Raw genomic sequence first — 13,711 nt, forward strand, 5'->3', positions numbered from 1 at the left:
AAGTCTCGCGTTGCAGTCGTCATGTCTCTCAAGCAGTGCAGCTGCCCTCTAGCGGTTGAGAATCGTAATTGCATTTTGTATTTACTTGTGAAATGAAAGAAAGTCAAATACGGAGAATGGTGTATATGAATGTGTAACAGCAAAAAATAATGCTAATTCAAAGGTTAATACTAACTTCGCCGGATGGGCTTAAGCAGGCTTTACATTAGCCGGTCCAATTCAGAGTTAAATCGTGGCTACACAGACCATTTCAATGAAATGATACTAATCTCAGTTTGTTTTCATAGTTGACTTGCTAACATGATCTGATGCCATGCACCTCACAAGTTGCGTGGGCAAAAACTACCAATTTTAACACTATTTTGGCTAGAAGTGTTGCCAACTTAGCAATTTTGTTGCTAGATTTAGCAACTTTTTAGACTACCCTGGCAACTTTTTTTTTCAAAAAGCACCTAGCAACAATTCGTGCGAGGATTTTCTGCATGTGAAGCTTACACACCGGGTCCGGTGCGACATTTTCGCATTCTAGTGTTCCACTTTCGCACCAACAGAAAAGAAAATCCTGTTTATTATCTGAGAGAAAATGGGCGCAGAAAGTAGCCTAGCAGTCACAACAACGTTATCTTCATTCTTTTAAACAGTAAAAAGAGGAGAAAGTGTTGGGCCCATCCTATTTTGGAAAGGCGGACGGAAAGCAGAGAGTTTATAGGCTCATCCAGGAGCATGCCAATAAAGATCATATTGAAATATGTGGCTGTTAACACAAAGGTCATTCAATAATCAAACTTTTTCCACGATTCAGCAACAACAGCGCTCACACATAAAGCCTATAAGTGATTATTTATTTTACTTATGGAATCGGTATGTATTTTTATAGTTATGGCTCTTGTAGCCTAAATAAAAGTTTAAAATGGTATAATATCACTGGGGTGTTTAGGACTACTCATTAGTCCAGGATGAATATTTATAATTGAAATCAAACGAATATAGAAAAGAAAGAAGGAGACCATGGAGAGATCGATCACTCAGCTTCTGTCTGGACTACGGGCTTCTGACCAACAAACCGCATCAGTAACCTAATGTAGCCTGTAGGGAAAAACACCACAGCCTACCTCAAAAAACATCGCAACGAAATCAGCATCTGTGGATGAATGTCTAAAATACAACATATACGGAGGCGTAGCCATTACTTCATTATATTAAATATTACAGGCACATTTCCAAACGTGCTTGAGCAACAAAACGGCACACAGAACTGAGCAATTAAATGATAAAACAATAACGAACTATAAGGTATTTATGCGCCATTACGCAGCGCAGCTCACGTTTCCTACAGCCTACCTTACAGTGCTATATAGTGTTAAATCAGGAAATAACCAACATGGATAACATTTGCTAAATGTGAAATATTTGTAGATATATAATGAGCTCTTAAATCCTTTTGGGGACGTGCTTTACGCACGGATGTCCCATGGAAATACAGAAGAACAATATTGCGCAATTAATCTTTCAGTTTATCCACAGACAGAATATCTCACGTTTCATGTCCGGGAGCTCTGTCTCATCATACTGTTGTTCTAAAGGTGAAATGTGTGAAATTATTTTACATGGAGTTTTGATGGCGCTGAGTTGGTCAGTGGAAGAAGGGAGGAGGAGAGGGAGAGACTTCACATCTGTCTACCAACGCCCTGTCGCCCGTCATACTGGTGTAATTTGCGGGTATGTTGCAGGGAGAAAATTGAAAAAAATGTATTTAGGTACAATACTCGTTTTTTAGAATTCTGAAAAGGCATTTAAAGCGAGACCATAGTATTTCCAGTGTTTCAGAAATTGAAATTGAAAATCTCAACGCCAGCCCATGGCCTTTCGTGTTAATAGAAAAAAATATACCAAAATACTGATATTACAATGGTTAAAAAGCCTATGCAGTTGATTTTACATGACGCGGTGCCAATCGACCCTGAGCAACGACTTGCAGTATGTTTGAGGTGAAACCAGTTGCTGTTCTGGCTACAGCTGTGGAGAAAATAGACCATAGTTTGCATTTGTTGTCTGTGAACCGCTACCATACTCTCAGTTTGGCAGGCGATAATTTAATTTGTGCCTATATAGGCTACCTATATTAGCCTTCCTTGTCCACTGAGTGAACGTGGATCAGAGTGTGCCTCTGCCTCACCTGTGCGTAAAGGCGCACGGCCTAACCATCATCCCCCTACCCAAGCCTTTTAGCGATCGAAAGCCACACATATTTATTTCATCCTGGGACAACGTTTGAAAATGTGACATCATAGAAAGCAAAAGATAATAATAATAATAATGATAATAATAATAATAATAATAATAAACCAGCACAAAAACAAGAGAGTTCTACCCCTTCGGGGTTTGAACCCTAATAAATAAATAAAATATAGCCGCAAGCGACCATTAGTGGAGTCCGAGCCCATATAAGCTTGATTCATAATTTTGGAAAGGATCATCTCAACATCTCAGAATATTTCAGTGAAATTGCAGGTGAGATGGTGCCTGGCATATTGGCATTTGAAAAATGCCAATTGGCCTTGTGGTAAATTTGTGGTGCAACCAAATATAGTCTGACACACTTTTAGGCATTCACAAACATTTAGGCTACATGAAGTGTGGTTGCTCAAACATGGGCGTTATAAGGAATTATGGCCCTGTGTCCACCAAAAACCTGAGAAAAAAGCGCTGGCGCTGTTCTTTCATTAATTCCTATGGAAAGGTTGCGCTTTGAGCGCTTACGACCCAAAACAGGTACCTGACCTCTTTTTAGCGCTGAGCGCCGTGAGCGCTGAACCTGCCATTTTGCGCGTCTTCGACGTCAAGTTCTTTTTGTGCGTCACAATGGTTACAAGAATCAACATTCTGCGATACAAAAATGATGTAGGCAGTTAAAATATTCGGTTTAACATTTAGAGATGGAGATTAAGCAACTGTGTAAGAGAAATGTAAAACAATGTGCCATTGCAAGGGCGGCCTGATGGAGGAGTGCGACCAAATGTGGTCTGACACACTTGACACCCTTCTGGGCCCCTCCCAAACACAGGCTATGTGAGAGTTGGTTGCTCTAGCAGCAAGCGGTTAGGAACTATGCCTCACTGCCTGTGCATCATGTCAACTTCTTTTGTGCACTATGGCCAAAACGGTTTGGCTTTTCAAAACTCTGGGTAGTAGCTGTAGCTGCGGTTTTTAGTTCCTTTGATAGCCGTGGCCTTACACATGGGTGAGAGTCAATCCAAGCGTTTTTATACTTTTATTATACAAAGTTTTTCCACAATAGATGATGAGTCAATGATTTAAATAGACTCCAGAAGAATTAACTTAACCTTGACAATCCCAACCATGGTAAGAAAACCGTGTGGCTCCATGGCTCACAAAACTGAAACTAATTGTTCTCCTCCTCGAGCAGCCTACCTAATTAACGGTGCCCTATCTTTCTTAAAGCAACAGTCCACCTTAAGGCTACTGCTCCCACTGACACTGTCCCAAACTACACATGCAAAACCCAATGTTCATGTATTGGCTCCCACAGTAGCAGTATCTAAGAAGTCCATGCTGTGAGCAAAACATTCTTAAGATTGGATCAACTTTGCAGGAGAAATAGTGAAAAATAGGTGAACATGGCGAGAAACTGGTCAGGCTGATCAGGGTTTTTTTTTTTTTTGCCTCAGTGAGGGAGTTTTGCAACCTAGCCTATTTACCAAATTTAATTGCTCTAACATGAAGCATCAATGAATTATGCCTCATGTGCATCTTTGCCATCCACTTTATTCATGCGCCAAACAGACCAAACATCAGTAAGCCTATCAAAAATCTGTGACTGAGATGCTATGACTCCAGTCACTGGGGGGCAGCGGGAAATAAACGGGCTACAGTTGTCTTTTATCTTCTTTTAATAGGCCTATCTGCCCAAAACAGCAACACAGTATAAGACAACGAGGTCCCTGTCATGTACAGATAATCTCTGTGTTCCTCCAAACACAGTTGCAAGGAGCTAAAATTAATAATATATAAAAATAAAAATATGTAATTTTCCAAATAATTAATATTTCTGAATATTTCCAATAAAATCCAGACGCTTCCTGGAAGATTTCCAGCCAGTTGAAATCTGTGACTCAGAAAATTTCCAAGATGCTGACAGCCTAATAAAGGAAATCGGTAACACTTTATAATAACCATCATTAATAAATGGTAAATTGATAGTTAATTAAACTTTAGTTAATAGCTATTTTACTGTTAACAAACAATGAAATGATCATTAATAATGTTTACTAATTATTAGTAATGCTATAATTTATGTTATTTTATCATTCGTTTGTGTAATATAAAATCATTTGTTTATAAATTATATATTGTATCATAGCTGATAAGAGACGGTAAAAAGGGTAAAAAGCTATGATAGAATATATAATTTATAAACAAATGATTTTATATTACACAAACGAATGATAAAATAACATAAATTATAGCATTACTAATAATTAGTAAACATTATTAATGATCATTTAATTATTTGTTAACAGTAAAATAACTATTAACTAAAGTTGAATTAACTATCAATTTACCATTTATTAATGATGGTTATTATAAAGTGTTACCAAGAAATCACATAAAAAATTACCACAAACGAAGTGGCCCAGTCTTTGGTAGCTGACACGGCACTATTTGCTCATACATTCAAGCCTATTAAAGCTTATATTATTCCAAGGTCGACATTTTGATAAAATTCTACTTGTGCCGAGGTGTATCTAAAAGTAGCCTACCTACAGGCTAATGCCCTCATTTCAGTGCTAAGAAGTGTCCAATCTTTGATTTTATTGGTTAAGATAAAGAGACAGCGGTGCATTTAATCCTATTGCTACTGGCTTCATTAAAAATGTTTGAAGCTGAAAATGTGTCGTTTTTTAGGAATTGGGTAGGTTCTCTGGGGAAAAGGTGACATAAAGGGTAACACATGTGTATGTAGTGATGTAGGCCATAGGCTGGAGGAATACTCAACTAAGCAATCATCAGCTACAGAGTGAAAATGACGATTGAAATAGCCTACTCTCTGTCGACGGCTGAGTTTTTGGAAAACCAAACGGAGACCTACAAGCTTCACTGTGTGTGCGCAGCATTTTGCGCACCCCGAGTTGTCCGGGGCCACACCTCTGTATTCACACCTACAAACTTGGCTGTGCACCAATGATTCTTTTCTAAACAATCAGGCAGATAAGCGACAGCCAATGGCACAGTAACGGAGGTGGAGTCTTCAGGCAGCGTTTGCTGATGCAGATAAGACAACAATACATAAACCCCCACGCAAAGATTGGATCCGAGCCAGGAAGACGACTGAGCAAAAGCAACAATGAGTCTCACCGCAAAAGACAAAGCTGTTGTGAAGGGTTTCTTCAACAAATGTGCTGGGAAGATTGATGACATCGGCATTGATGCCCTGGCGAGGTAAGGATGATTTAGGAATTCTTTGTAGGCTACATTAGAAAACACTAGGCTACAGTTTAGCGTACATTTAAGAGCGTTACAAGCGTGAGGCTCCCTGTTGCGCACGCGTAATGTCTCAATTGTCCCTGTTCTCTCAGGACTGTGGCAGTGTACCCCCAGACTAAGACCTACTTCGCCCACTGGAAGGACCTGGGCCCCGGGGCTCCTATGATTAGGAAGCATGGCATGACCATCATGGGCGGCGTGATGGACGCCGTTGGGAAGATGGACGACCTGACCGGGGGCCTGCTCACTCTCAGCGAGCTGCACGCCTTCATGCTGCGAGTGGATCCCGCTAACTTCAAGGTGAGTCGTGACAGCTCTCCTAAAAGAATAGCATCAGTGACTATAGACATCATCCAAATGAATTTTATGGTCATAAATTCTATGAATCCTTTCCATCGTTCCACGAGTCCATCAGGGGAAAGAGGGGCAGTTACGCACAGTATCTTATAGCCTACATTTCTGTTCTCTTTTCATTCACAGATCTTGTCCCATAACATGCTTGTGGTTATGGCTATTCTGTTCCCCGAAGACTTCACCCCGGAGGTTCATGTGTCTGTGGACAAGTTCCTCGCCAAGCTCGCCTTGGCCCTGTCCGAGAAGTATCGTTAAACAGACCCAGATGCTGACATGATTGTTGCAGTGCCAGCTGTATGAAGATGTGAATGTCTTGAATAAATGGATCTGTTTCAATCTGAACACTTTGGTTTCTTTCACTTTCTTTCACGTAATGACTCTGTTGAGTGTATTTTATTCAACCAAATGTTATAATGCAGAAATTAATCTATTAATAAAGAGCTATTGCTGCCTCGTCGAGTAATTATAATACCTACTGTATATGTTTTATTTAACAAGAGCCAGCTATTTATATGGCATCTCAATCGTACTGCATTATAGCAAGGGTGTAGCCTACCAAATCCTTAACTGGACCACTGCGGATTATCTGTTTTCATAGTCATATGATGAAAACCACAGACATGTCCTTTGCAAGTCACAAATAAACTTGGTTGAACAATATTAGCCTACAATGCAGAAATATGCTCAATTTATAGGCTATTGCACTACACAATTGCATTACATAATATTATACACTATCATTATAAAAAAGAAAATGGGTAAGCCTATAGGCTATTTGTATTTTTTTCTATGCACATAGATTTGTCAAATGTTCATTTATTCTAAAAGGTTTAAACTATCATTAGCTATTATTGTTAGCCTATTATAATAACAATAACAATACTAATAATATTACTAATAATATATTATCAATAGTAGTAGTAGCAGCAGTAGCCTAATATGAATGTATATATATATGTATATATACTGTATATACAGTATATATATACACACACACACATACATACATATATATACATACATATATATATGTATATATATTGGTAATAGCACAATATTAATAAATATATTTTCTGTTTCCAGGTACACTTCATTGAATGTTTAAGTATTTTGTTAAAATGACTAAATAGGTTATTTAAATTTACTAAAATTATGTACAGCTTTGTTCATTCTTATGATTATGATTTTAGTATAACAAGAATAACAATAATAATAATAACAATAATAATAATAATAATAATAATAATAATGATAATAATATTGTGTAGGTATACCTACTTTTGAAACATTTAATCACAGAGAGAACAGAGTAGAATATTTCATCAATAGTTTATCATTATTACAACACGCATCAGCTTATTTTTATCCTATCATATTTGAATGTAGACTATTTACTTTCCAAATTATTGTCCACATCAGCCTGATATGCCTGCATTCAGATAAGCCTATTCTCTGACAGAAAGAGCAGAATCAGAATCAGACAAGAATGTATGAATCACCAGGGAGTAGGTCACTATCACTGTCTCAATGTCTGGGCTGCCAGCTGTTTCCCTCAGACAGTTGCTTGTCTATGGGAGGAGTCGGTGAGATAAACCGCCTATATATGCAGTGCCTTCAGTCTGCACCAACAGGAAGACACTTAGTCTTGAGGATACCTCTGAACAGTCAACATGGTCGAGTGGACAGACTCCGAGCGCGCAATCATCCAGGACATCTTCTCCAAGATTGACTATGATGTCATTGGCCCTGCAGCTCTGTCAAGGTATTACATTTACTGCTGTAAACTGCAAATATGCCCCAAATGTTCCTCTCCTCAATGTTCAAGTCAGTCCAAGTCATTTTCATATATAATAATATATATAATAATACATATATATATTATATTATATATCCTATAGCCTATATATATGTATATATATATGATTATATAACCCCATGTCTCGATTTAGCTCTAACATTTAGGTTTTTTATGTTTGCTAAGGTGCCTGGTCGTCTACCCCTGGACTCAGAGGTATTTTGGCAACTTTGGAAACCTCTACAATGCCGCAGCCATTATTGGAAACCCGATGGTGGCCGCCCATGGGACGACCATCCTGCACGGTCTGGACCGGGCTCTGAAGAACATGGACAACATCAAGGAAACCTATGCTCAGCTGAGCGTGCTGCACTCCGAGAAACTTCACGTGGACCCCGACAACTTCAGGGTAGCCTACATATCTCCGACCGGTTTCCTATTCTAATATTCTAATAAGTTCAAATAAGTAGTATAATAAGTAACAGATTCATCCACTCTAATACGTAGATTAATTTGTAACTATAAATGCCGTCTCAGACCTATTCGGTTATCTTTATTTTTGGTATTGTATTTTTGGTATTGTTTTGGTATTGATCTGATTTAGTGGGTATTTTCTGCTCCGTGCTTGGTGGGATAATCCGGACATGATGTTACCCACATATTAAACATCTTTGTCTGTTGTTTTCAGCTGCTGGCCGACTGTCTGACCATCGTGCTTGCCAAACAGATGGGCTCTGCTTTCACTGCTGATGTCCAGGCAGCTTTCCAGAAGTTCATGACCGTCGTCGTTTCCTCCCTGGGAAGGCAGTACCACTAAAAGTCTGGCAGCATGAGCAAGAGAACCATCATGACGCTTGATTTTACTGATTTCCACAAACTAACTGTGCTATCTTTAAAACAAGAATAAAAGTTGCGTAGTTGTCATCAAAACGTTTTTGTATTGAATTATTGTCTGACCGTGTGTCTGGGCTATACGCCGACCTGCGAATGTGTGCTTAGTGATAGATGGATAGAGATGGGGGAGAAAAAAGAGAGAGAACTACAAAGCCATACAAAATACATGTCATACAATAAATGTAATATGTAATGGTGCAGTATATTTTTATTAGATTATATTTACACCTATTGATAAAAAAGTAAGAAAAGAAAAACAACTGTAGCCAAAATGATAGGCTATTACAGCACAGACGATGAGCTGTAGCCTCTTCAGAGCTATTCAGAAAGCAGTTCAGAAACTTGAATTCGACTTGATTAAAGTCCGCATAGATAGATAGGAATTTATTAATCCCAGAGGGAAATTCAAATTGTTACAGCAGCAGACACTTAAGACACCAAACATATACTAGACAAAACAAAGCACCAATCAGGTAGCCTACATAATTAGGAGAATAAAATAAATAAATACATGAATAAATAAATAATAAATAAAAGCAGTTGTCTGGTGAAATTATAGCCTACTTAGTCTACATTTAATACAAATATTTATTTATATTTAATATTTTATCATATTTAATTTGAGATGCTCGGCCAACTACAAATTTACTGCTGCCTGTTGGATTTTTCTTTTGTATGTTTTTATTTTATTTTACTTTATTTTTGCACTATTTATTCTTGTCCAAGCACGTAGTACTGGAACCCTATTGTATTTCCTCCTAAACCGTACGTTTCAGGAAAAAAACAACATGATTTTTGAAATCGCCATACCTTAATTAGTAAACAGCCCAAAAATTATAATGATATCTTGAAAACTGAGCGCACAGTAGATGGAAATATGCAGCTGCAAATAGTTTGATAAATTGACAATGTGATATGTTCAAGATAGTTTGATCAATCTTGATCAAACTAAATACAAATGGTGGCTGGACTGTCAACATGATGTGTGTAAAGACATGTGTAAATTGATTAATATGGCACGCTAGTACAGTTATAATATTCTTTCTGAGGCTTTCAATATGGTTTGGACTAGCACCTGTGACCTATCACTTGTCCCTTTGTTTTGTTTCCCCACTGTAGTACACGCCAAAGTGGAAGTTGGCAGAGTGGTAAAGCTCAGGTCTTTGGATCACAATGTTGTGAGTTCAAGCCCCTGATGAGCTGTGGCCATTTTGAAGTTTCATTAAAAGTAAATCGACACTAAATCACACAGTGCAGAAAACTCAAAGCAGGTGTTTGACATCATCTGTCAATGGCAAAATACCTGAATGGCATCACTGATTGGAGTGTGGCCAGACGTTTCAACCCATACAGAGCAGTGCAGCAGCAGTTTTCTGGCCCATGTGACTTACTATTGTTTTATTCGTTAATGGAGAGTACTACAATGTTCTATAAAGTGATTAGCACTGTCAGTCTGTCAATCATAGGCTGCAGTATCACACTACTTCTCCCTTTAGTGTGTGTGTAGGTCCCCATCAGAGATGTAACAAGGTAAAACCACCTTAACTCAGTTCACCCACCTGTTTAGACTGACATAATCTTTAACACATAAAGTCATAATGTAGCCTATACATAATAGTAAGTTGTATTACATAAACTGATGTAAGTTATGTGAAGATAAGATGTCTCTTGAGGGAAAAGAATAGATTACAACTTTTGATTTTTGATAATATTGGTGGTTATTTGCCTAATGATGTTCACAAACTGCAGGTCATAGTTTACCCATCTTTTCATTTACCACTTCATCACTGGTTTCCATAGTATTAATGTTAGGGAGGTAGTGGACGTGTACATGTCCACTAGAGGGCGCTCTAACCCAATAATTTCAGCTCAAATATGCGTTTACATCAGGGTAGACCAACAGCGAGCAGTGTTCACCAACTCGAGGCTTTATCATTTCACAGAGCCCAAAGGACCCAAACTGTCCTCCAGTTACCGTCATATATTCTGCAGCAGCCATTCCCCTTACTCACATCACTCTATGTTTATCTAACATTTTATCTACAGTTTTATAATAAATTATTTTTTTCTTTTATGCCCCCCCAATGAAAAATCACTTTAATACCCCTGTAGTAATCCTATAGGGATCTTTAGTGTGTCTGTGGTACTCAATAGTGAGTTTATACTGACCATATTGTACAATATGTTTTTTTTTTTTTTTATGTCATATGATATCAAGATAGCCCTATTATTTCTATAATAATCCTGCAAAAAATATCTTACTATACGTTTTCCTCACAAGAGGTGTAAAATGAAAGCAAAAACTAGTTTAAAAACTCATCTCCTTATACCAAGAGTGACAAATATAAAATAAAATAAATAAAATTAGCAATGATATAAAACCGTAAAACTGGTAGTTAAAAAAGCCTAAAAGTTACAGAAAAGTGCAGAAAATTCAGTTGACCTAGGCTATGTTGAAAAACATATAGGCCTATCCGAGGATATGGCTTATTAGTATGTGTAGTCCATAACCAAGGAGAAAACAGAGAAATGCGCAAAAACTGGCAAATAATCCCTGTGGTCAGTTTCAGTCCCCGCCGTTAAACGGTTGTAAAATACCCTAAAAAACACACATCGGTGACCGTTTTATGTAAGAAACGAGCGTGCATTGTAGGAAAATGCATCCTCATATTATCAGAGTTGAACGTGCGCTTGATCATGACTCTAAATGTTGTGTAGCCTATCTGAACAGAGAAAACTGGGCTTGGTGGCTAAACCAGAGCCAAGAACATGACAGCTCAATGTCCACCTCCTGCACTAATATTCATGATTGTTATGATTTGGGGTTACAGCAATGGCAATGGTATTTATGACTCAAGAATCAATCCATTGGTGGCCAATTAATCGGTAATCAGTAGCCTAGTAATGTGTTGCTGCTGTCTTTTTTTGGAACACGTTCTTGATCTCGGTGGCACTAAATTCAATGAGCAATTCTTCAATAAAAATAAAAATAAAGACAAAATAAATAAATAAAATATAGCCGCAAGCGACCATTAGTGGAGTCCAAGCCCATGGGGCAAATGATTTGCCAGTGAGAATATAAACTTGATTCATAATTTTGGAAAGGATCATCTCAACATTTCAGAATATTTCAGTGAAATTGTGCAACTGCAGGTGAGATGGTGCCTGGCATATTGGCATTTGAAAAATGCCAATTGGCCTTGTGGTAAATTTGTGGTGCAACCAAATATAGTCTGACACACTTTTAGGCATTCACAAACATTTAGGCTACATGAAGTGTGAAAGTGTGAAATAAATAATATTTCTGAATATTTCCAATAAAATCCAGATGCTGCCTGGAAGATTTCCAGGCATTTTCTACTTGTGCCGAGGTGTATCTTATTATTTTTAAACGTAAAAGTAGCCTACCTAGGCTAATGCCCTCATTTCAGTGCTAAGAAGTGTCCAATCTTTGAAACATTGAGTTTTATTGGTTAAAATAAAGAGACAGCGGTGCATTTAATCCTATTGCCACTGGCTTCTTCAAAAATGTTTGAAACTGAAAATGTGTCGTTTTTTTTAGGAATTGGTAGGTTCTCTGGGAAAAAGGTGACATAAAGGGTAAAACATGTGTATGTAGTGATGTAGGCCATAGGCTGGAGGAATACTCAACTAAGCAATCATCAGCAGCTACAGAGTGAAAATGACGATTGAAATAGCCTACTCTCTATTGACGGCTGAGTTTTTGGAAAAACCAAACGGAGACCTACAAGCTTCACTGTGGGATTGTGTGCGCAGCATTTTGCGCACCCCGAGTTGTCCGGGGCCACACCTCTGTATTCACACCTACAAACTTGGCTGTGCACCAATGATTCTTTTCTAAACAATCAGGCAGATAAGCGACAGCCAATGGCACAGTAACGGAGGTGGAGTCTTCAGGCAGCGTTTGCTGATGCAGATAAGACACCAATACATAAACCCCCACGCAAAGATTGGATCCGAGCCAGGAATACGACTGAGCAAAAGCAACAATGAGTCTCACCGCAAAAGACAAAGCTGTTGTGAAGGGTTTCTTCAACAAATTTCCTGGGAAGATTGATGACATCGGCACTGATGCCCTGTCGAGGTAAGGATGATTTAGGAATTCTTTGTAGGCTACATTAGAAAACACTAGGCTACAGTTTAGCGTACATTTAAGAGCGTTACAAGCGTGAGGCTCCCTGTTGCGCACGCGTAATGTCTCAATTGTCCCTGTTCTCTCAGGACTCTGGCAGTGTACCCCCAGACTAAGACCTACTTCGCCCACTGGAAGGACCTGAGCCCCGGGGCTCCTATGGTCAGGAAGCATGGCATAACCATCATGCGCGGCGTGATGGAAGCCGTTGGGAAGATGGACGACCTGACCGGGGGCCTGCTCACTCTCAGCGAGCTGCACGCCTTCATGCTGCGAGTGGATCCCGCTAACTTCAAGGTGAGTCGTGACAGCTCTCCTAAAAGAATAGCATCAGTGACTATGGACATCATCCAAATGAATTTTATGGTCATAAATTCTATGAATCCTTTCCATCGTTCCACGAGTCCATCAGGGGAAAGAGGGGCAGTTACGCACAGTATCTTATAGCCTACATTTCTGTTCTCTTTTCATTCACAGATTCTGTCCCATAACATACTTGTGGTTATGGCTATTCTGTTCCCCAACGACTTCACCCCGGAGGTTCATGTGTCTGTAGACAAGTTCCTCGCCAAGCTCGCCTTGGCCCTGTCCGAGAAGTATCGTTAAACAGACCCAGATGCTGACATGATTGTTGCAGTGTCAGCTGTATGAAAATGTGAATGTCTTGAATAAATGGATCTGTTTCAATCTGAACACTTTGGTTTCTTTCACTTTCTTTCACGTAATGACTCTGTTGAGTGTATTTTATTCAACCAAATGTTATAATGCAGAAATTAATCTATTAATAAAGAGCTATTGCTGCCTCGTCGAGTAATTATAATACCTACTGTATATGTTTTATTTAACAAGAGCCAGCTATTTATATGGCATCTCAATCGTACTGCATTATAGCAAGGGTGTAGCCTACCAAATCCTTAACTGGACCACTGCGGATTATCTGTTTTATAGGCTATTGCACTAAACAATTATTATATAGTATAGTATATAGTAATTATTATATAGTATAGTAA

The 13,711-nt window shown here is 38.6% G+C and overlaps 3 protein-coding genes across 3 annotated transcripts; all 3 read left to right on the forward strand.

Moving 5' to 3' along the window:
• Window positions 1-5,306: 5,306 nt before the first annotated feature.
• On the forward strand, window positions 5,307-6,201 carry LOC139655992 (hemoglobin embryonic subunit alpha-like). Its single transcript, XM_071533445.1, has 3 exons — window positions 5,307-5,460; window positions 5,598-5,805; window positions 5,986-6,201. Exons 1-3 carry the CDS (start codon window positions 5,366-5,368, stop codon window positions 6,112-6,114), a joined length of 432 nt encoding a protein of 143 aa, XP_071389546.1. The 5' UTR covers window positions 5,307-5,365; the 3' UTR covers window positions 6,115-6,201.
• A 1,262-nt stretch (window positions 6,202-7,463) lies between these two features.
• On the forward strand, window positions 7,464-8,584 carry LOC139655976 (hemoglobin subunit beta-2-like). Its single transcript, XM_071533419.1, has 3 exons — window positions 7,464-7,621; window positions 7,841-8,063; window positions 8,343-8,584. Exons 1-3 carry the CDS (start codon window positions 7,530-7,532, stop codon window positions 8,469-8,471), a joined length of 444 nt encoding a protein of 147 aa, XP_071389520.1. The 5' UTR covers window positions 7,464-7,529; the 3' UTR covers window positions 8,472-8,584.
• A 3,910-nt stretch (window positions 8,585-12,494) lies between these two features.
• On the forward strand, window positions 12,495-13,394 carry LOC139655991 (hemoglobin embryonic subunit alpha-like). The gene is made up of 3 exons (XM_071533444.1): window positions 12,495-12,653; window positions 12,791-12,998; window positions 13,179-13,394. The coding sequence occupies exons 1-3, from the start codon at window positions 12,559-12,561 to the stop codon at window positions 13,305-13,307; spliced, it is 432 nt and encodes a 143-aa protein (XP_071389545.1). The 5' UTR covers window positions 12,495-12,558; the 3' UTR covers window positions 13,308-13,394.
• The last annotated feature ends 317 nt before the right edge of the window (window positions 13,395-13,711 follow it).

The sequence above is a fragment of the Centroberyx affinis genome, unplaced genomic scaffold (assembly GCF_046629955.1).
Source record: "Centroberyx affinis isolate AG114_WGS23_722 - 3 ecotype Tasmania unplaced genomic scaffold, CSIRO-AGI_Caff_v1 ptg002364l_1, whole genome shotgun sequence".
NCBI lineage: Eukaryota > Metazoa > Chordata > Actinopteri > Beryciformes > Berycidae > Centroberyx > Centroberyx affinis.

Coding starts and splice junctions, on each gene's coding strand:
- LOC139655992 (XM_071533445.1), top strand. CDS start 5,366: ATGAGTCTCACCGCAAAAGACAAAGCTGTTGTGAAGGGTTTCTTCAAC. Junction 5,461..5,597: donor GGCATTGATGCCCTGGCGAG/GTAAGGATGATT, acceptor CTGTTCTCTCAG/GACTGTGGCAGTGTACCCCC. Junction 5,806..5,985: donor TGGATCCCGCTAACTTCAAG/GTGAGTCGTGAC, acceptor TTTCATTCACAG/ATCTTGTCCCATAACATGCT.
- LOC139655976 (XM_071533419.1), top strand. CDS start 7,530: ATGGTCGAGTGGACAGACTCCGAGCGCGCAATCATCCAGGACATCTTC. Junction 7,622..7,840: donor GGCCCTGCAGCTCTGTCAAG/GTATTACATTTA, acceptor ATGTTTGCTAAG/GTGCCTGGTCGTCTACCCCT. Junction 8,064..8,342: donor TGGACCCCGACAACTTCAGG/GTAGCCTACATA, acceptor TGTTGTTTTCAG/CTGCTGGCCGACTGTCTGAC.
- LOC139655991 (XM_071533444.1), top strand. CDS start 12,559: ATGAGTCTCACCGCAAAAGACAAAGCTGTTGTGAAGGGTTTCTTCAAC. Junction 12,654..12,790: donor GGCACTGATGCCCTGTCGAG/GTAAGGATGATT, acceptor CTGTTCTCTCAG/GACTCTGGCAGTGTACCCCC. Junction 12,999..13,178: donor TGGATCCCGCTAACTTCAAG/GTGAGTCGTGAC, acceptor TTTCATTCACAG/ATTCTGTCCCATAACATACT.